Source organism: Falco rusticolus, chromosome 5, assembly GCF_015220075.1.
Source record: "Falco rusticolus isolate bFalRus1 chromosome 5, bFalRus1.pri, whole genome shotgun sequence".
Classification (NCBI taxonomy): domain Eukaryota; kingdom Metazoa; phylum Chordata; class Aves; order Falconiformes; family Falconidae; genus Falco; species Falco rusticolus.
Window position 1 is genome coordinate 85,175,949 of NC_051191.1, and position 22,344 is coordinate 85,198,292.

The window sequence follows — 22,344 nt, forward strand, 5'->3', positions numbered from 1 at the left end:
AATCACCGCTTCAGATTTAACTCTACTTCCCAGTCCTGAAGGGGAGTTCAGCACAAATAAAAACTAAGTCACTGATAAACTAGTCTGAGGAGCCAGTCATGAATTTTCAGCCAGCTCTATTTCCACCTTCCTCCAAGGCAGCTACTCACAGTCTTACACTCCCCCAGCAGGCTGCAGATAGAAGCACTGTCACAGCGTTACCTGCTTGCTTAAGAGCCCCAGAAACACTTTGATTGCTTTAAACGGCTCACTTATAGTTTTTCTGTTCTCCCGTTCTAACATCCAGCTCGCTTTTCTTTATTTTCAGCTGAATGCTTTTAGGTGCATCTGTCTAGAGAACTGCAGACCCGGCAGTATGCCCAGCTTTTCAAGTAGCACTTGAAATTCAGAACACAAAACAAAAAAAAGTAACTTCAAGTAGCTTTAAAGATGGTCTCAACCAGTGGGTTAGGAATGCTTTTCTTTCATGTATGGACATGTTAAATGTGATAGTCCCCTGCAGATAAATCTGTAAAGCTGAAAAAGGAAAATAAAAAACATCTAAAACAACTGGAATCTCCACAAAAATGTAACTTAAAGTCAGGACATCAAATGGGGCACATCAAGCTCTTCACGGACTTCTGAGCAATCTCAGAAAAGTCAACTTAAACTTTTGTGCATCCTTTTCTCCAGCTGTAACAAAATCCTTATTCCGTGAGGGCTTGCCACTCTGGGCACTAGTAAATAAAAGGGATACTTTTACTATAAAAGCTGTAGAACAATTCTAGCTTATAAAAAACACCTTAGCAACTTCTTACACAATCTGTGTCTGGACTGCTGCAGTGCGATGAGCCTGAGAGCAAAGGAATGGTTAGCAGAACGGATGGTGGCGGTTCATCACAGTGCAAAGCACTTGCTTCTTCATCAAACGTGTTCATCTTCATAGTTTCCAGGCACTATATGCCCTTCAGTCTGACTGAACAAGGACAGAATATTTAACTACAACAGAAAACAACCTTAAGCAAATACACTTCCAAATCGCTATTCTCTGCCTTTCTTTAGGACTACCTGTCATTACTGAATGACAAGTACTTCTGCAAGCACAAGAAATAACGAGGCCTGGTTCTCTATACTCATGTTTCTCATTCCTGACTGTTTTGACCACAGCCTCTCTTCAGCCCAGGCATTCAATAAAGGCTCATACCCACCTGGATTCTCTGATGTCTAACTAGGGTTGATCTCACACCGAAGCCTCTCTTTAAAGATGCCTTAGAGGGCTTCTTCCCCCTCCCCATTTTTAGGAAACCTGGAGGAACATCATTATCCCTCCACCAAATCTGATCGAAATCTGCCAGTAAATTTCAAACTTCACAAGGTGAAAACTTAGTGGTCAGATACACACCAACAAAACTTTGGTTTTCTGAGGCAAACAGGCTGAAAGCAGCTGTATGAAAAACTCTGCACACTACAAATAATTTTCCATCATCAATTCTTTAAAAGAAAAACTTCCATTTGTGAAAGAAAAGGAAAAGGCAAAAAATGCAGAAGTAGTTAAGCCATTAAATGTTAACAACAATTTTGCAAGACAGAAACAAGAGATTTCAGACATACTGATGGTATTTATTAAAACAACATCCTGAATGGCAGAAAATGCTCTCATTCTCAGCACTTTAATGCACCTTAAATCTTGAAATGAATCCTCATCAGTGCATGCTTATTAAGCTGTGTTATTCAACCCATCTTCTACCTTCACAGTTCCTGTAACACAGGATATTTTCCAGGCAAAACTTAAATCCACAACACTGTGTAGATAGAACGCTCAATTAGCTCTGTCTCTTAAAACTCATTTTCCTCCTACTCTCCTATTCATGTTTCTGACACACGAGCTGGTATAATTTTTAGAACTTAAATTCTGCAGCCCCCTTGCTGCTGTTGGACCTCCCACCACTCTCTCAACAGGCTTTTCTGTAGTCAAAAAGTAAAACCAAAAGATCACTTTTCAAATGGAGAAACATCTGGCAACTTCAATTTCCATGACAATGTCTTGACTACAGATGACTCTCAATCTAAACCTCATATTCAGAAGCTCACTGGTGAATTTTGTGTTATCCCTTTTTATCCCCCCACCACCCTTGTAGAAAACAAATCCAAACTAATTAAGTATGAGTTAAATTATTAAAATTCTTAATAATCTTTGGAAATCTATTAAGTGAATCAAATGCTCGACTGCATTTCCATTTAGCCTCCTGCAAATAAGTTCTACATCTTTTAGATCCATGGTTATCTGACTCCCAGTATTACTGGTACCTAGGCTTTTCAGATGCCTTTTGGACTGAGTTCATACAGCTATTGCTGTATGTATGCTGTATACATGTTCATACAGCTATTGGTGCCTGGACCATCTGTTGCCAAGTAACATGGGGATACTTCTGCCTCTGTAGCACTAACCAAGTGAATCTTCCTCTTCAGCTGGGATCTCAGTTCAGTAAATCATCTCCCTATACTCAGGGGTTGTGATGAACACAGCTCTAGAAGGCTGAAGGCCCCAGATTTTCTTCTCGGACTTAGGAATCTGCAACCCCACCTCACATCAGTGAAATTATCTTGCTGTTCTGTCAATTTACCAAGCAAGAAATCTTCTTTTACCATTAAATTATGTAAATTCTATAAGCTTGCTATGAAGCATGCAGGCATGATCAGTGTAACATATTCTCCTTTTTTCCCAGTCTCTCATATAAGAGAATCAAGAATTTAAATCCTCAACCATTAATTCCAATCCTCTACAATTACATGTTATGGTTAAGTACTTAGTTACAGTATTCATGTTATTTTTCTAATTATGGAACACAATTTCTCTAAAACACATGAAGGATGCTGTAGTGCTGTTCCCTGCTCTGTGAAGACAGGTTTAGCTTTAGAAGACCAGCTAAATTTTGTCTTTAGGGGAATATATCCTCATTTAATGCATGTTTATAAAGATGCAGATCATAAATTATATTATTGTACTCTTAATTACATGATCACAGGTTAATTCCTCTAAGAGCAGTCAGTAGTGCTCAGCACGTGCCTATCTGCCTCCAGTAATTCAAGAGGAGTCTGACAGTGATTTTAGCGAAAGCAAAGCTGTTCCCTGACTCAGAACAGCATTTGTAACACAAGTCACCTCACATAATAATATCTGAGCATAAAGTTTAGGTGCTTTGCGCCTACTCAGTCACTAGTGGCAGAACTAATGCTGCCATGGTCAGCTGCTGAATGCTGGGTCTCAGACTTCGAACTATAAGTTTAGTGTCTGCATGTGATCCCACAAAGCTACGCATACATACATCGCTCTATCTGTGCACACCCCATTACAACATTCAACCTATATTGTACTTACAGAAAACACATTTTTGAAAGACTCAAAAACTTGGCCCAACATTAAAGGTGATGGCAATACTCAAAGATAAGTCTTCTTTTATAGAGACCATTCCTCCAGCAAACTTTCAGCTTTCAATTTCCAATTTTTCAGAATTAAAGCTCTTCAGAGGAACACTGAATATTTTTTTTCTTTTATTAGGATTCTGAAATGTTTTCAATTTTTTCCCCACACACATTCTTATTCAGGTCTTCCATTAAATTTTCAATCTCCAGTAGAATCAATCTGGAAAATTTCAAGCAGAATGCTTAAATTTCAGAAAGTTACAAGAAGCTGGAAGCAGAGGTTTGAAAGGAAACACCTACAAATCCTGAACCAAAGCTGTCAACAGCACTTCAAAGGAATATAATGCCTACAGCATCTTCAGATTACTTCACCTCATAATAATCTTCCGAAAAGCATTTTTAACAAGAACCCATTGGTTGCCTTGGAATCACAGCTAAGAGAGAAGCCAGCAGATACTGTGAGCGTTAGCACCAAGGACTTTGTGAGAATGCTCCTAAGACCACACATGCTGCACCTACCTTGAACAGTCAGAGGTTATAACAGTCAAATAACTATTTATGATCCTCTGAAGCAAACAACTCTGCTGACACATTTGTTATTCACTACTGTGGGCACTTGAGGCAAACATTTTTTCTACACTGCTGTTTAACCAAATGTTGACATTAAAATACAATTTTTTCTCAGATTGTGTCAAATATTAATTCTAAGGTAGTTGGACTAAATTGTTTTCAGCTAGTACAGATGTGTATATCCTTTATTCTAAAGTCAGACTAATGACAAATTACATGTGAACAGAAGTTCTCATGATAAAAGCTGTTCAGCAACTTCCCATTAGTAAAGCTCTCAAAAATTAAAAACTTCTGTTGGGCAGAGGAAGCAAAGTCGGTAAGTAAATCATGTTCTTAAACTGCCAATCCTAATGGGCTTTTACAGGTTCATCTTCTGAAGATTTGTTCTACAATCCACAGATTTACTTCTCTCCCAGAGCGTAACACTTCCGTCATCACAGTTTGAGCAGACTATGTTATTCCCCAAAGATGCAAAGGTCTCTGCTGGATGCAGACAGTGACTAAGAGATTCCAATCCCATAACACAGTTTTGGTCAGGCTGCTTACTTCCACCCTCACAGCTGCCCCCTGCATTAGTGCATTTGATGTTCAGCATTTTTTAAAAAAACAGGAGGTTACATTTCCCACTTTATCCATTTGTAAAATGGGAATAATCATCATCCTTCCTTTCACAGAAGGATACCAAGGTTTAACAGTTAAAATATCCATACTATTTAGGCATTGTAAGTCTCCCTTGGCTCTCCCAAAAGCATGGCAGAGGCAGCTCACTGAGTTCATCCTAATTTTCTGTTTCTGCAGACGCTGCATTACAGCACAGGAACCAGGAATTTGTGGAAAAAGTTAGAAAGGGCTGCTAAAGCTGCCCAGCCCACTGTCTCTGCAGCTGGCACCAGGAACCACTGCTAGTCCAGAACGTCAGTAGGTGCAAGGATTGGATCCAGACGACAGTTCCCCTCCTCCACCCCCCCCCCCCCCCCCCGCCCCGACAGTGATGTGGGGATCTTCAGTGGTTCAGTTATCAAAGAGTGTACCCTAGCAGAGACCATCAGACAGGGTGAGGACAGCATTGCTATTATGTAACTAGAAAATATTCAGCATAGTTCAGTCCTGCTCCCCCATACTCCAGTAAGAGAATAAGTAGCAAGGATAAAATAGGAGGGATACTAAGTTTAGTGAAGGATCATACTTAAAAACGCATATTTTCATGTGGAAGAACAGGTATCCAGTCTCAAGCATGCATGCCCACATCTCCCCTCTTCTGCATAAAAAATGTGATTTTAAAAAATAATTAAGGTAGTTAAAGTTATTGAAGAATCCCATAACAACAGGCAACTGGCTCTGAGAGAGCCACTTCTTCACAAATACAGGAGCACCCTCTGGTGCTCAAAGACAGGATTTAAACCTCGGGAATTCTGAAATGATCAGTAAGAAGCTGCCCCTGCCATCTCTTCTAGTGCACTATGCCTCACAATTAGTAACCTTGTAAGAGGAGGTAGAAATGACTAAATTATAAAGCACAGATCACCACAGCCTGAGTGATGAAGTTCTTTCACAGAGGAAAGCTGCTGACATGCACACATGGCCTTCTTCAATACCCAGGCTCCAAAAATGCCAATGCCATGTGTTTCAAATGCACACCAGAGCTGTTCACTCCAGGACAACTTGCAAGGGCCACCTCTCAGAGTTCTCTTGTACTGGGAACATACTTCTCCACTAGGCATTAGTGTGAGAAGAGAAAGAATTTCTATCTTTTGTATGTGCTCATTTGATCAGGGGACATTCTTGCTACACTTGCAACTACTTGCTAAATTCTCACTCTTAGAATTAAGCTGCGGCAGTGTGTTCCAAAGCCCAACTATACTACTCCCTTTGACAAACTTTACACTGGTTTTTTCTTTCCATTTTGGTGGCTGGGAGAGAACTACTGGTTTCCACCCACAAAACCCCACTGACTGACCCTGGTGTGTTGCGTAGGCACCAGTGCCTCCGGTTTCAATCTATGTAAGGACACAAGTGAACACAAAATAGTTTGGGAGGATTAAGCCAGGCCCACTTGGCTGACTTCCAGGAAATAGTACTTTGGGTTATTCCTGCTAGCCACAATTACAGTTATAGGTCAATGTTCATGGAAAAAGCCCTCTTGAGATTCACAGCAATAGGGGTCCCCTACCACCACTGTTTCTCACCAGCCAGTTACTGATTAACAGAGTATCCCACCTGGATATACTAACTGGATGTACTAGATCGCCATAGTATCTCAGAAACTGACACTTAAATGCTCAACTGAACAGCCAAAAACACTTTTCAGAGGCACACTATTCCCTTGGCTTAAATGAAACAGGCACTAACAAACAGAAAAAGAAAAGGTTCAGGTTTTAGTATTTAGCCACTGGCCACCAAGACAGTCAGGAGCTGGAGAACATGACACATGAGATAAGCCTGGGCGAACTGAGCCTGCTGAACTTGGAGAAGGTTGAGGGTGACCTTACTGCTGTCTAAAACTACCTAAATGAAAGACACCATAAAGACAGAGCTAGACTCTTCTCAAAGGTGCACAGTGCTACCAAGAAATGAGACGGGCACAAGCTGAAACATGAGACATTCCAGTTACATATTAGGTGGGAAAAAAATTACTAAGAGTGTGGTCAGACACTGGCACAGGCTGCCTAAAGGTGTGCAATCTCCATCTTTGGAGATGTTCAGGCCCTGCTTGGAACACAGCCTGGAGCAGCGTGGTCTGATTAGACCTGTTTTGAGTAGGCTGGAGGTCCCTTCCAACCTAAATGATGATTCTGTGATTCTTATTATAGCTTGGTGGCTCCTTGCCCAAAAGTAATGTCTATCCTTCCAAGCTTCTCCAGAGCCTACACAGATCTGTTGGGTTGATATATTAACAATGGTCCAGATGTGCTTTCAAAAAACTATGAACTCTGACAACATTCTTAATTATAAATTTTATCACACCTGCCTGGAACAATTCTTTAAATAAGCACTGGCTTATTTTTTTACTTATTTTTTACTGCCACCTGAAAGAAAAGTAACTTTTGTAACTTGTAACTTTTCTTTACTCCTGACAATGGTTCACTGAGTAATTCCTGAATTTCTTCAGTTTCTGACAACGTAAAAAAAACCCCAATGTACAATTAGAACAGATGTGTCAAAGTTCTTCAGAACTGCACCTACAACCCTAAGGATCCACAGAGACAACTCTGGGTGATAAAGGCAGATTAGTATCGAATTTATCATTAGGTAATGCTAGATAACTTTTACTATCATACTGTTTGAGCCACTACATCAAAAAAGCCATCAATGCACCTAAAATTACTTTTCAAGAGATGTCAATTTCTGCAAGCCAAAGCCAAGACTTGGCTAGAGTAGGAGGTAATTTATCCCATGGATTCTGAAGCTGTCAGTTTTATATTTGTAGGGTGGTATTTTACATAGCACATAATGTCATAAAGATGGCAACATCAAACCCAAAATCAGCTCCTGGAATGAAAGAAAATTATATTTTTTAGCAGTTTTCATTTGGCTGACAGAGGGCCAAAGACTGTTATCAGCTACATCTTCTGTAATGTACATAGCCTGTCTGCTCCAGAAGTAAATCAGCAGAATTTGGAAAAACTAGTTCAAGAAGACACCATGTCATATTTTTGATGCTCACAGGAAGACTCACCATGCAATAAGCATTTAAAAGCTACCCATTAGCATTTTGTTTATTTTTTCCTCATGCTGCATACAATGTTTTATTTTTCCCTGTGATGAAATGCTGCAAATGACAGTTAACCATTAAGGAAACTTGTCTTTGTTATTGTTGGTTCTGTCATGCAAAATCACAACTGAAAGGGTCAGGATGCTTGGAAGCTGAAAAAAAAAAAATAATCAATGTAATCACCAGCTGGCTTTCTAGTAAAACTGAGTCTTGTTTTAAGACCAAAGAAGCAAATTTTCTCAAGCATTAGGAAAGTGACTTTTGGGGAGATCTTGCATCTTTTCCTAGAGGAGTTAAAATGCTTTTTTTTTTAATGGCAACTATTTTGCAAAAAGAAGTACATAATTTGAAAATTATTAGAAATTATTTTACAAACATGAACCGGCTCAGGAAAGTCTACTAGCAGGAAAGAGTTTTGTCTATGATCAGCTCTGAGTGACAGCTCTTCACCAGTTAGCCCATCTTACCAGCTAATCCAGTATGGTTGAGATTACCCGTTCCCAAATGAAACTCCTGTAAAACAAGGTATATTCCACAGCTGCCCCATGAACTGTATTGCCTTTATAAAGACTTAGATGAAAATTTGATCACATCACAATATGCTAGACCATGAGGAAACCAAGACTCACTGTTGTAAAATTCTAGAAATGGCTGATTCACATCCTATTTTCTAAGATACATTTTCCAAAACATGAAATAAGTCTTTTCCACTGATGAAGTGTTTTTAAAAATTAAATATTTTTCTTCCCTGTCTAAACTGAGGATTTCTATGTTGATATTCTCTAAGCTGGGGAGTTTACCAATTAGTTGATGATAATAACAACAACAACAAACATATACAAGTTGTAAAATTTTCTTGTTGAAGTGAGCTGAACTGCTCACATTCAGATATATTCAAGATTGTGGTCAAAATTACAAGGCTGCAAGCTCTGGCAACCTAATTCAGAAGAGTCTACTTTATTATATTTTCCCCCAGCTTTGCACAAAGAACTAAGGTGACTAGACACTCAAATTCCACTAACCATGTGCTTCTACATCCACAAAATCTAAGCCAGATGGCATCATATTAGACAAGTCACCTGGCTTGTATGTGCCTCCATTTCTTTATGGGCAAGACAGAAATAATACTTGTCTATCCTTTTGTTCAAAGAGTCTTTGTAAGTTAGACTGCAGTTGCCAGATGTGCATTGTGTTAAAGAGTGGAGGGAAAGGAATTCATTTAACTGCACCTATGTACAGCCTCTCCAAGTGCAATAAAGCTCCATATCTGTGTGACATGCTGCTCGTGTACAGAAGCCATTGCTCTCTGGCAAATGCTGCATTTCTATGCCTGGAACACTTTCAAGTGTCAGAGTGGACTAAACTCATCAATAAAAAGAAACTAAGGTTGTTAGGATGATGGTCCAGTATGTCTCTGCATGTGATGACATGAAAGGCACCCTTAAAGAAGAATGTGTTCCAGCAGCCATGAGAGACAGCACATCTCCGAAGATAAGCATGTTTCCCTTTGGGAATCTACTGCTTACCATCCACAGCAGCCATGTGTCACACACATACAATCAAGATGCCAGAATCCATTTTTCTGATTTGAAAAACTGTCATCTGATGACAATGAAAACTGTTTTCCAATGATTAACAGACCTTTAAGCCAAAGTGCTGTCATGGAAAGACAAATAACTGCAGAATATTTCAGAACATTTCTCCCCTCACCTTGGCTTTCACTACAGTTATGTGTCCAGTTTTACAATACACACAACTACTTTCAACACACTGCTTCCATATGTCTGAAGTCTAACACAAAAACACTCCAAACTGATTCCACTCAAAGTTACTACATTTTTCTTCCTGTGGCCACAATATGACTTGTAACAGGTTTTTTTCTGGGTAGGTATATACTTTTAAAACTAATGCAATCTATATGACTGACTAGAAGCAACACAGTACCAAAGGTTGGCCAAGCTTTCTAGCAGAAATTCATTACTTTCAGAACATAATTAAGTTCCCAAGGCTAGAATCCAGCTTGTAGATCAATATTTGAATCCACCAGAAGAGTCTTCTTTGATTTATTGCTCCTGAGAAGAGATGTTTTGAAAATTTGAGATAGATCAGGTGTGTAAAGTCATGGTGCCTAACAGTCACATAACTTACCCCTTCCCAGATGCTGTGTCCCTACCTAATTGGGCAGCACACATTTCCAAAACATCTGTTTTCCCATCATCCTCCAGCTACCAAATTATTCTTACTGTATTTTAGAAAACTGGCAGGAGGAAAGGTACATGAGTGGGAAAAATGGTGCCTTTCTAAGTATGAAAGAAATAAGCAGGACTCTGTAACACTTGAAAGACCAGAGAAAACCAAGAGGGAGTGAGGTCCCAGGGTGCTGGAAATGGGCAAGGGAGGCAGTCAACCTAAATGCAGCCTTTGGGAAGATAATGGAATGAGCTATTAAGCACTCAGTCATTAAGCACCTAGTAAGACAATATGATAATAAAAAGAAGATAACGTGCATTTGTCAAGAACAAATTTTTTCCAACACAGTGAGCAAGGGAGAAGCTACAGATGTAACAAATTTGGCTTTGATTGGGCTTTTAATCTAAGTCACTTGTGAGTCTAACAAGCTGAGTAGGGAATTCTGGCCTAAACTGAAGAGCAGTTATGACTCCTATATGAGGCAGTCATTAGGAATACTTCTCTAGCAAACTGGGAGCCAAATAATGTTCCACAATGATCTGCCATGCACCAAGCTTTATTTCATATTTTCCTTATTACACTGACAATGAAACTGAGAAAATGTACTTTCAGAATCTAGATCGATAACAAAGGTGGGAAAGATTGCAAGCAGTTTAGTAAACGGAAGCAGAACTCAAAATGATAACCTGAAAAGTCTACAGAAAGAGACACAAAGTACTACACAATGATGATTAAGAAAACAAATTCAAATACAAGGGGAAAAACTAGCCAGACAACACAGGAGAAAAATCTGAAAGTTACAGTGGGTTGCAGTTAGACAGTGAGAGTGCAAAGAGGTACAGTTGGAAAAAAAAGGACAGCAATCTTGGCACTATGAAGATCTAAGACACAAGAAACAAGTGTTTTGCTCTGTTCCGCAGCAGTGAAACACACAGCAGTTGGCAAAAAAACCTACAGATGAAACACCACATTTAGAGAAAAGAGTGCAGAGTGGAAAAAATCTAAACTTCAAAACCACATGATCAGTATGAAAATACTGAGAGAACAAAATTTGTTTAGTGTGGAATAATGTGAAAAGAGGAAAGGGTGAAGTTATCTTCAAGTTCTTCTGCACATTAAATACAAAAATGGAACCTCTTTATATCCGCCAAGGACAGAACAAGTAATCACTGGCATCGTTTGCAGCATGCAATATATCAGGGAAGAAACTCAGTGAACTATAAAAATCATCATGTAATGGAATTATGTCAACAGATCATGCAATTCCTGTCACTGAAGGCTTTTCAAAACAAATTAAACAAATTCACCATGAAACATTTGGTTAGAGGTTGCTGTGAGATTTGGCACCACTTTAATGAATCAGTTAACTTGGTGTCACCTCAGAAACTAAGGGAGGTTAGAACCACATCACACTGACAGTGACAGTCAACTACAACAAAGCCGATGTTTTACCTATGTAGCATCTGTGCAAACTCACAAAGCAAGACTTCCACTGATGTGAACAAATTAAACACGGGAATTGAATATTTTGCAGTTCTGCTTGGATAAATCAAAAGATTTATAAGCCCTGTATTTGGAAATTAACAGTAGCGTTCCTACTGAAGTGGCAAATGCTGATCTTAAGCTTGTGTTCTGAAAGCAAGGTGCAAACAAAGTTGCTGTATAGGCTGGAGCAGGTAGGGCAAACCTGAGCTGCTTGAGACAGGTGTTCAAAGCTTGAGTACACCAGCAGGTGCATCAGCTAGGCTCTTACACATATCTTGCATATGCACTTGAGCACAAAATTCGATTCCAAGTTGTTGACTGTTATCAGCTTCGCAACACCGGTTTCTGCATAGCAGCTTCGGCAAAGAGTACTCAATCAATTGTGTTACCAGTGCAGACTGTTTTGGTTTTTTTTCATTAGTGCCCCCGCAACGACATGATGTCATCTTCCTTTCATTACTAAACAGCAGATCCTGGCAAGAATAAAAACTGTCACCCCTGAAATATATTCCCTCCTTAAAATTCACCAGCTGCCTTCCCGCGGGGTCCCTCATGAGTTTGTGAAGTAACCTGCTCCACCTGCGGGGCCAGCGGGCCACCAACGAGCCCTGATAGCAGCTCAGCACGACCCACGTACCGCGCCTCACACAGTCCCTCAGGAAAGAGCGAGAGGCCGGGCCAGGGCAAACCTCGAGCCAGGACAGACCTACCCGGCGCCCGGTGGGGCAGGTGGGGGGCAGCGGCGGCGCCCCCCCGCCCCGCTCAGGCCGCCTGCACACAGGGAGCCCCTGAAGGAAGCCCTGGGCGGGCCCCGCCGCCGTTACCCCAGCACCGCCTGCCCCGGGGCAGAGCTTCGCCCCGTCGCCCGCCTCGGCAGCCGCCCTGCGGAGGGGGAACCGGCGTGAGGGCGCGGAGCCGCCGCCACTGACCCCCACCATCCCGCCCCGGCCCCAGCCCCCGCAGCGGCGCTCACCATGGCGATGGCAGCCGCGGGCAGCCCGCCTCACCCTGCTGCCGCGAGCGCGACGTGACGCCACGCAAAGCCGCGCCCTGGCAACCGAAGCCCCGCCCACGCGTGCGGCCCAGCGATTGGCTGAGAGAGAGGACGTCACCCGGGAGCGCTCCGCCCGCCGCAGGAAGCGGAAGTGGGAGGCGGTGACGGTTGTGGCAGTTGCAGGGTCCGGCGCTGTGGTGCTGCTGTGCGCTCCGGTAAAGGCCTGGGGGTTCTGCCGCCCTCCCGAAGGGCGGCCCTGTCCCCGACCCTGAGGGTGTTGCGGCCTGTCGGGACCAGGGCAGGGGGGTTGGGGTGGCCTGGTGGTAGCAGGGCCGGAGCTGGCTCCCTGGGGCGCCCGAGGGGCGTGGAAGGGCTCGGTCCGTGTTGACCGGTACCGCCGTGGCCTGAGAAACCTCATTTCCAGGGTGGTGGGTAACGTCCAGCTGCCGCTTATCGGCGAGCTGTGGGGCTGAGGTGAGGGGCGCCCGCTGAGCCCCGGCAGCCGGGCCGCGGGTGTCCGGCGCTGGGCGGGTGGGGATTTGCCCAGGTTCTAGTGGGCCGTGACTCGGTGGACACGGGATTTCCTTGCGTCGGTGTCATGGGGGGGGGGGGGGGATGTCTCAGGGCACGGCGGTTGCTCAGAAGTGCAGTCGTTAACGATTCGGCCAGTGGAGGAGTGTTACCTGTGGGAATTAATAAAAGTGCTGAGGCTGCACCTAACAGGACAGTCAGAACAGTATTACAACACGAACGCTGAAGGAGCAGGATCATCACCAGGTGGTCTCAGATGAAGTCGGTTATGATCAAATGCTCGTAACCAGTTGTTTATTGAGTATTCTTGCCTCTTGCTGAGCAGGTAGGCTTTCATCCTCCTCGTTCTCATCAAACGTGTAGAGATCCTCAATCAAAAATGAATGAACAGTAGTGGGGATTAACACATCGTGGTATTAAATGAGCAAAACCATAACTGGCTGTAGAAGCAACAGATAGCAAGATGTTACTATATGTATAGTTTGAGAAAGTTAAAGGAGGGAAAGGTGTTTCCTTTGTCTTCTGGTCATTGCAAAAGACAAACCTGCCTTCTGCAAAACAAATCATGACTCTAGAAAGCTGGAAGTAGTGTGCGTGCTGCTGCTGTTACCTTTTAAGGGCAGAGAGCTGTAGCCACGTGAGTCAAAAAAGTTGTAGTTAAGCCTTTTCAGTTAGCGGTATAATCAAAGGAAGTAAGGGCTTTGGGTCATCTCCCTTGAATAGCAGGAGAACTGAAGGAAAAACCTCCAAAACCAGGAGTATGCTGATCTCCAAGTAATGTAGTTAGTGACAGACCCTGGAAAAGGGGGATGAATGACCTGGAAAAGTGAGACTGGATGGACCTGCGGATAAAGGAGGCAATGGTCAAACAGCATTGGTGGATAAGGGAGAAAATGGCCAGGATGGCAATCTGGGCCAAACTCAGGGTAAGGTTTTACTGTTAGGATAAACTAAGCATGTGCAGCCAGTCAGGACACTTGACTTCTGCTTTGGTCGGATATTGGCTCTCTGAAAAAAAGTTGTATTAGCAAGCAGGACTAAAGAAATTGTGCAACCATGCAGTTGGCATAGCTTCCTGCTCACCTCTTGGTCTGCTTTAAGCACAGTGTGGGATTTCCCTTTCTTGTGGTCCTGTGATGATCTTAGGTTATCTCTGCATAGTTGTGCAGTTGTACTCTGGGAGTGTTAGAGTTTTAAAGGGCAAGATGAGGGCTCACTGAAAAGACGGAGACCAGAAAGAGAAATTTGAGGAATGGAAACTGGAACTGGATGACTAGCAAGAGGTGAAGATGACCAGCTCCTAGTGAAAAAAGAAACACGTGCCAGAAGAATTTTCCCTTTTAACTGTTTGGGTCCTGGTGTGGCTTTTATCGTTCTGGGGTTGGGATTTTTTCTTTTGTTTTGGTGTTGGGTTTTTTTTACTATGCTACTGAATGGAGTTTAGAGGTTGTACTAGAAAATAGGGTAATCAAAGATTAACTGTCACTGTTACCTTGCTAAAGACCTTCTTCCCCTCCCCCCCATCCCCACTTCGTTTCCTCCTCAGACTTATGTAATTAGGAAGAGCTGACTGCTAAAGAGAAAATGACGTCTCTAGAAAAAGGTAAGTGGTTCACATGACACCTAATCAGACTGGATTAAAAGTACTTTAACTTGAACTCTGAAGACTAGAGTTACGCTATGTGCCAGCTCCATTCATCTGAACTTACTCCTTTGCTGTAGGTATTAGGAAGTAGTTATGTGACTTCATTACTGCAGTGAAAACCAGAACTGCCTGGATGCAACAGTTAATGTAGTTTTCTAATCCAATGTTGTGTTGAAAAACAAGTTTGTCGCTGGTACTGTCATCTGTCTGTACACCGGTCTGTCAGTCCTCCTCTAGTATTTAAAACCTGTTGGTACTGATTCAGCCAACTTGAAAGTAGGGCAATATAATAGCGTTACTGCAGCATTTTTAAAATTCATCATTTGGATAGAGGATGCAGGCTCACTTTACTGCCTGCAGTATGAGGAAAAAAGCAGTATGTGTTGCTGTGTTCTAAGAAAGGTTCTTTCTTTCAGCCATTGTGAGGAAACTATTACAATAATATTCAGCTGAAAGCTTATAAACTTAAATCAATTTCAGTACATTATCATACATACTGGGCAGTTCAGAGAAGGCAGCAGCATTACTGGGGATACTGAGGTCTGTTGATTAGAAATCAAGCAGAACTGGCTTGTTGGCTTTTCTTAAACCTTCACATGGCAACTAAAACACACGGTAGACAGTACTTAAAAGTCTGCTAAACTTTAGTAGCTATGTAGCTGATAGCTGCTTTTCATTTAATTCTTGTTTTTAAAATGAGACTGCTCTGATTCTGTCAGCTCCCAAAACCTGGTTTTTCTTTCAGCCTATAAGTAATATTGTCAAGAATTTTCTCCATACTAGCTCTTTTTCCTGTCTACGTTTAATCTTGTATGGCAGCAGGAAATTAAAATCAATACAATTCGTATCAATGTTTGTCTTGTACTGTTAATATTAATGAGCAATGCACGCTTGAGTAAGGACTTGTCTAACTTGTGCTTAATAATTGCTGCTGCAAAGGACTATTTTACACATGTAGCATGCAATTAAAGTCTGTAACTTTGAAATACAGAAATTAAGTGAAGAGTTACAATGCAACTATAACAAAGTGAAAGAGGTAAACTTTCCCTCCGTTATTTCTGAATTTTAGTTGATGATGTCTCATCGCCCATCCGAGGACCTGGTGATGGCATGGAAACAGAGCAGACAGCTGAACCTGTGGAAGTAATCACTGGAGCCAACATCACGAACCATCACATCCACCACAGCCCACATAAAAAGACAGTCTCTTCCCTGAGTCCTGGCGTTCTGCAGCTAGGGAAAATACATGCTGATAAATCAGTGGAGATTGAAGCTGTTCGTATATTAGTCCCCAAAGCAGCTATCACCCATGTTGTTCCAACTAAAAATGCTAAGGTAGCTAAATCAGTGGGACATAAAGGAGACACATTCCATCAGTCAGATGGAGCTGCAGATCCCAAGAAAGAACAAATAGAGCTGAAAAATGCAATTGAAAAGCTAAAGAATTCAGAAAAGCGGTTGCTACAGGATAAAGAAGGTCTCTCTAATCAGTTGCGTATACAGACAGAGGTAAGAAATAAAAGGTATTTTCTCTTGCAGAGCTGAGCTGCTTTGGTTTATATAAGCGGTTTGTGAATGTGACCAAAGAGAACTACTGTGACACTCTAGCCTTGAAACAAATAGTTTCCCTTTTGAGCTTATCAGCTAAGATACAGAGTGGAAGTACATCTAAGTAATCCGGTACTACTTCTCTGACAACAGATGGAAAGAATCAAAGGCTTAAAACTGGGAGAAACACATTAGAGGGCTGCAGGAAAATGGATGTTTCATGAGGAAAGATTTTGCTCCTCAACTCAACTGCTAAGTGAAAATTGTTTTGCCATAGAAGGGGTGACTGTAATTTTCTACGTAATGTAATCTGTGGATGTCTTGTCTAATCCTTTATCTTACTGATTCAGGACTTGAATACTACTGAAGCTTTGTTTCTTGTAGCAGGCTTCTTCCTCTTTGGCCACTGTTAGAATTTAAATTAAAGAATGTGTTAAATGTGCATTAGTCTCAAATGGTTGTCCTCACTAGACTGGATTGTGAGGCTTAATATAGTCTGTGTTGGATGCATCCCATTATGGAAAGAGAAAAGCAATTTATTGTTAGCAATTTGCAATAACTTGCACTGCATTCTGGAAGTAGGAGGTGTTTCATTCTATATTGATAATTACAGGGCAGTCTGGTCTAATTCTAGGTGAATCGGGAGCTGAAGAAATTACTTGTTGCTTCTGTTGGGGATGATCTGCAGTATCACTTTGAACGGATGGCTCGTGAGAAAAATCAGCTAATCCTAGAAAATGAAGTCCTGGGCCGGAATATGTCTCAGTTGTCTGAACAATTGGAGCGCATGTCTATTCAATGTGATGTGTGGCGAAGCAAATTCCTAGCAAGCAGGTATTTCCTCTTACAGAGCTGTTAAAAGAGCACTCTCCTTCAGTCTCTTGTTGCATACGCCCGTTGCAGTGCCTGGCAATGTGCTTATATATGCAGCTATACTGACACCTGCTATGAAATTTGAGTATACAGAAAAGGTGCAAAGAAAATAAGTTCCTTGTAACTCTGAGCAGTTCTGCTTTTCAAAGGTAATACAGCGGGTCTTAAAACTCCTAAACCCTTAACTACAGTTCTTGTCAATGTAGCAAGAAAAGCTCTTTATTTTGATAGACTATGTGCAGTTTAGGGTTTACAAATGCCTTCCAGGACAGCTGTCTTGTCTTAAAGTTAACTAGCTTGATTTTCATCCCCACCCCCCAGTATCATATAGTCATCAGCTTGTGAAGCAGCTGATTTGGTTAAGAACTCTGCTTCTAGTGATTCAGGAATCTACTGGGAAAAGCAGCTCAGTATGGAAGAAAGAATGGGGTGATCTCTTCATTAAACACGGGTTGTGTTACTGCTAAGAATCCTACTGTTATTTCTGTAACTGTAAAATCTGGTGTGAATGTCAAAATCTCATTTGACAATGGATTAGACTTTTAACTTGCTAAGTGTAGTTGTCTTACCAGATCTGTAAATAGCGTTCTAGGATTTTTAATCTTCTATTGTACTCGGATATAACTGACTAAATTTTAATTATGATGCTTAATGCATATTACAAAAGACCTTACTGCTTGAAGGAAATGATAATAGAATACACTTTCCTTCCTTTAATTTGCTGGTCTTCAGAAGTTGCAGCATATTGAGGGAATGGTGAGTACTTGTGATAGTCCTCACTAGGCAAGAGTTACTATCCTAACTTAATTTGTTTTAGCGTTAATAGGAGATTGTTCTGAGGTGAGGGATGGGAGGCCCTAGCAATGTGTTTGAGTCACACCCTTCCATATTGTAACATTCTGGTTCATTGAGGTCTCAGATTTCTAACTGGTGGTTGCTTAAATGTCATTCTGGTTTTTGCATTTGCAGTATTGCAGGCATTTGAAATACTTGCTTGAGGGGTCAGTGCCAAGCCTCGTGGCATAGCAAAATGTGACAATTGTCTCGTTTGTAGCTCTTAAATGCTTCTTTCTGGTTCATGTAGTGTCTGGTTATTGCCCCAGAGGAAAGTGAAGTGGTGAATCAATCCAGTCTGTAGCCATAGCTGTCATCTTTTAGAGAGGAGTATGAAAAGATGTGACTACAGCATACTTGAGAACTGTGTTAGTAAAACAAAGTGTATTTGGCTTTTTATCTTGGGATCCTTGTCCACTATGTTCACTTACCCAAGGTATTCTGAAATACCTGTTACTAGATTTGTGTTGTGATAAGATTGTTTAAAGTGAACAAGTCAAAACGTAATCTTGCACTTGTGTTGACTGTAGTTGCACAGAAATTATTCTTAATATGTGTCCTTTGTAATTAGGTCAATACAGGCTTTGCCTGGGGGAGGGAAGCAAGAACAGCAGCTTAACCCTTAGTTTAAGCTGACAAATTATGGTCTGTAGTATAATAAAGGTGACTTTCAAACTGCTCACTTACACTACTGATTGGACGTTTCTTTCGCAGGGTTATGGCTGATGAGCTAACCAATACCAGAGCAATTCTTCAGCGTCAAACCAGGGATGCACAAAGTGCAATCCAGGACTTGCTGAATGAACGCGACCAGTTCCGTCAAGAGATGATTGATACACAGAAGTATGATTTTTCTAATCCAGCCTAGCTCTGTGCAAACTTCATTTCTGTCAGTTTATTCTAGGCCAGAAAAGAATCAAATAACTTTCTTCCATTCCAGTGACATTCACAAAAATCAGTTATGCTGATGGATAGTATGGTCACTTTTCAGTCTCAGAGCTGAAAGAGCCAAAGTAGCATTAATTCTTTCTTCATTCTCTGGAGCTGTGAGGTTTTAGGGGTAATATAATGTAGAACTGACATCCCTCATATCCTCAGGCTTTCTCTGTGTAATCACTTACTCTCTTGACTGCAAGTCTCCTCTGTGGCCTTCCAAAACATATACACCATCTTCTACCTGCATTTTAGTGATTAACCTGCCAGATGTCAAATAAGTTTTACCAGTATTAAAATACTGTGTTGCTGAGGCCAGGAGAATAGTCTGTTTGCATCCCTTTCCCCTCCCCGCCCTTTTTTTTTGTTGTTGTTGTTTAACATCCAGCTCGTGCAGTAAGTCTTGGGAAGGGACAATTCCTGTGAAGTATTCTGCATGCTGATAGTATAGAGTACAAAAAGCGCTAATAGTGCTTTTTTCCTTTCTGCACAGGCTGCTGGAGGAGCTGATGGTTTCTCTTCAGTGGGGGAGACAGCAGACATACTATCCTAGTGCCCAGCCTTACACTACAACAGAGCTAGCAGCTGTGAATTGTAAGCTAGCCAAAGCTGTAAGCTCACATCTTCTTGGAAATGTTGGCACCAACAGTCCAAAAAAGACTTCAACGGCTGTGGAGTTTTGCAGTACCCCTGCTGAGAAAATGGCTGAAATGGTAAGAACTCGTCGTACACCTCAATGTGTCAGTAGTCTTCTTTCCAGAAAGAAACACTTTACTTTGTGTTAACTATTTAATATATTGCCTTTTTAAAAAAACTATATGCAGGGAAAACGTGCTGAATAGAGCTGTCTGTTTCCCTCATTTAACAACAACAATAAAACAAAAAACCACCAAAAAACACAAACCAAAAAAACCCTCAGAAACAAACAAAACTGGAAGAATAAGCAGAACAACATAAATAAGATGATACATACTGACTGTTTCCTTCTCTGTTCCTAGCATGACAAGTGACAGGGTCAAAATTTGTTTACAGTTAGTGTGTCAGGAGGAAGCCAACTGAAAATACTTAGCTGAATTTAAAATGTGAGTGGAAAAAGAAATTTAAGCAGGAATAAATCATAACACCTCAGCAGTAGTCTCTGTTGCCCTAAAAACAAGTTCTGTTGGAAGTGGCTGGAAACGCAGAGAGAAGCTATATGATTATCTTTCAAGATAGGGTTCCACTGCAGGAAGCTTGATGTTTAAATAGCAAACTAGGCTGACAGTTTAGTCTGGAAGCAGTTGAGTTGAAGCAATAGTTGAGCAGCAGGAGGCTCACAGTGCTTAGTGATCTGTGGTGTTCTTGCCTGGGTTTGCTCAACTCTGCTAAAAAGATTGAATTTTTTTTTATTCTCAATAAAATCATAACTTGGATTTCTGGTGGACATACTTTATAAACAGTACTCAGTGTCTTTATATTGAGGGTCTGGATAGATTTAGTTTTCAACTTGGGGAAAAAAATTGAAAAATTGCTTTTGAGCAGAAATCCTTCCTAGCTGTTAAGGAAGGACAAAACCCATTAAACTGAATAATTTTTTTTTTCAGTCTCAATTTTTCCATCCTTAGGTGCTACGTGTACTGGATCCAGCTGCGCGTACAGAAACAGCGACAGAAGTTTCTTTTTCCGAGACTCCTCCATCCTCCTTCCTTTCCACAAAGAAAAGTATTGGAAGGTTTCACCCATATACAAGATACGAAGATGTAACTTTCAATTGTTGCAATCACTGTCAAGGAGAGCTGATAGCCCTTTAAAAACACAACCAATGCAACTGCACGTGCACAGTTTCTGAAGAGTTACACTAGTTGATGTTCAGCAGGCTTCCCTTTTTCCTATTTCTTTCCATAATGGGTGGGTTTAACATTGGAAGTTATGCAGTTTCTGCTTCTCTACCTTTTGAAGTTGGGATTCCTTAGCCTCTGGGCTACTTTACTACTTTTCAGTAAAAAGCTACTTATTTCTACAAAGGCAAGACCAAAAATGTATGCTGGTCCAAGCTGTAGAGCATAGAGATGCCCTTGACTATTTAAGGTTTACAGTCTTATAAGCAAATCCCAACAAATTCCTTTTTAGAGGAAGACAAAAGTGTAACTATACCAAAGTAAATGAAGTGCTGATAGGTTATGTTTAAAATAAATTTTAAACAAAAGGCAATGGAAAACAGTCAGTTCCGTGCATTTTTTTAATCTTAGCCAAGGCGACAAACTGTCCCCAAGTCTATGTTGAGCCTTTTAAATTTAGTAATAAAAAGGAATATGTGCAATGATTCTTTATAGCTGTAAGTTCTGCAAGTAAAGAGCATATGCAGTGTTGCAGCCCTCCTGGCAAGAAAGGGAGAACCTGAACGAACTCTAGCTATAATATATAAATAGTAACTGATTTTAAATTGATTCTGGGAAACTGTGCAGGGTAAGATTATTCTTGTGTTTCCGTAAAGCTAAAATAATGGCTTTTCCATCTGTTTCTGCTTCTGGCATGAAACTGTTTCATAGCTGATCCTCAGCAAAGACAGACTGATACACCTTCTTTAGCACACAGTGTTGAAACCTGACAAGCGTTAGAACTCTGTCCTTGCCCAAGGTCTTCCCAGCTGTTATGGGAAGCTGAAGATAAGCACTAAGTTTGCACAGGTGCTATTAAAAAAAAAAGTATTTTTTTACTTACATGATTTTATAATCTTGATGTGGGTTCAAAGAGAACTTTTAGTGGTTAATCTGCTAAATCCAAAGAAGCATATTTAAGTTGCAAAGGTAAAGAGGAAAGGTAGGAGGATGCAAATACATGTTTTAATTTCTTAGTTTCACTTCCAGATTTGTCATAAGTAGCTGTCTAGTTTGGAGAAACCTTTCTGAAATGGTTGCTTTCACCCAGTTTTCCTTTGAATCTCATACCATGATCAGAATATGTAAGTTGTTAGGTTCTTGCTGTTGCTGGCCATGCTTTGGTTTGCATGAAGAAAGCTACAATAAACTTTCTTTTCTTGCTTTCAGGTTGCAATTTTGGACTTTATACAGCTCTCTCTGACCTTGTGTTTTCTTTGCAGCATAAAAGAAACTGTGACATTGAACTGTAAACCCCTTCACGCTTCTGGTCTGAGGTAATGAACCAAGAAGCATTTATTTGTGGCTTACTACAATTAGGGAGATAGTGTGAACCTTTTCCAACTTCTCCCTGCATTTGCTTGCTGGACAAAAGAAGCATCTTTCCCTTGGTGTCAGGGGAAGGTAGAGGAGGGAGGAAGGCACCTGTTACTCGTGTTTCTCAGTAGCATGTGAAATTTTCATTTCACATCCATGCCCTTCATCTGTGCTGGCAAAAGCTGCAACACAGCACCCTCTGGTCAAACACCAGTGCTCTCTCAATATGCCTATAACTATCTCCAGAAGGGTAACGGAAAACTACTAATCACAGCTTTGCTTTGTATCTACTACACTTCTGTGACACTACTTGCAGCAAATTATTTGAATGTGGAAAAATGTAAGAACGATGCCAGATCATGAAATATGGTGGACACATAGCTGGACAGAATGCTTCTCATCTTCCACTAGTTTTATGATTTCATTAGTGGCCTCAGCATGTTCTCTGACGAGA

The 22,344-nt window shown here is 41.2% G+C and overlaps 2 protein-coding genes across 6 annotated transcripts in view; one reads left to right on the forward strand and one right to left on the reverse strand.

Moving 5' to 3' along the window:
- The window catches only part of NME7 (NME/NM23 family member 7), a 94,917-nt gene extending 82,505 nt beyond the window's left edge, over positions 1-12,412 (reverse strand). For all 3 annotated transcript variants that reach the window (XM_037387593.1, XM_037387594.1, XM_037387592.1), the window contains exon 1: positions 12,333-12,412. In XM_037387593.1, coding sequence (XP_037243490.1) covers positions 12,333-12,335 — 3 coding nt within the window. In that variant the 5' untranslated portion in view covers positions 12,336-12,412. The remainder of the gene's footprint in view (positions 1-12,332) is intronic.
- Positions 12,413-12,457: 45 nt separating this feature from the next.
- Positions 12,458-21,750, forward strand: BLZF1 (basic leucine zipper nuclear factor 1). Of its 3 annotated transcripts, none has more exons than XM_037387975.1 (7): positions 12,458-12,568; positions 14,431-14,487; positions 15,599-16,038; positions 16,712-16,911; positions 18,499-18,627; positions 19,211-19,430; positions 20,322-21,750. In XM_037387975.1, the coding sequence occupies exons 2-7, from the start codon at positions 14,469-14,471 to the stop codon at positions 20,505-20,507; spliced, it is 1,194 nt and encodes a 397-aa protein (XP_037243872.1). In that variant the 5' UTR covers positions 12,458-12,568; positions 14,431-14,468; the 3' UTR covers positions 20,508-21,750. The 3 variants fall into 3 exon arrangements, with proteins under 3 accessions (XP_037243872.1, XP_037243874.1, XP_037243873.1); XM_037387977.1 differs by having other exon boundaries at positions 20,301-20,409; XM_037387976.1 differs by lacking the exon at positions 12,458-12,568 and adding an exon at positions 12,976-13,209.
- The last annotated feature ends 594 nt before the right edge of the window (positions 21,751-22,344 follow it).

Bases quoted from the DNA above. Each gene is read 5' to 3' on its own strand.
- BLZF1 (XM_037387975.1), top strand. The intron at 16,039-16,711 runs GTAAGAAATAAA...GTCTAATTCTAG, and splicing joins AGTTGCGTATACAGACAGAG to GTGAATCGGGAGCTGAAGAA. The intron at 16,912-18,498 runs GTATTTCCTCTT...TTTCTTTCGCAG, and splicing joins AGCAAATTCCTAGCAAGCAG to GGTTATGGCTGATGAGCTAA.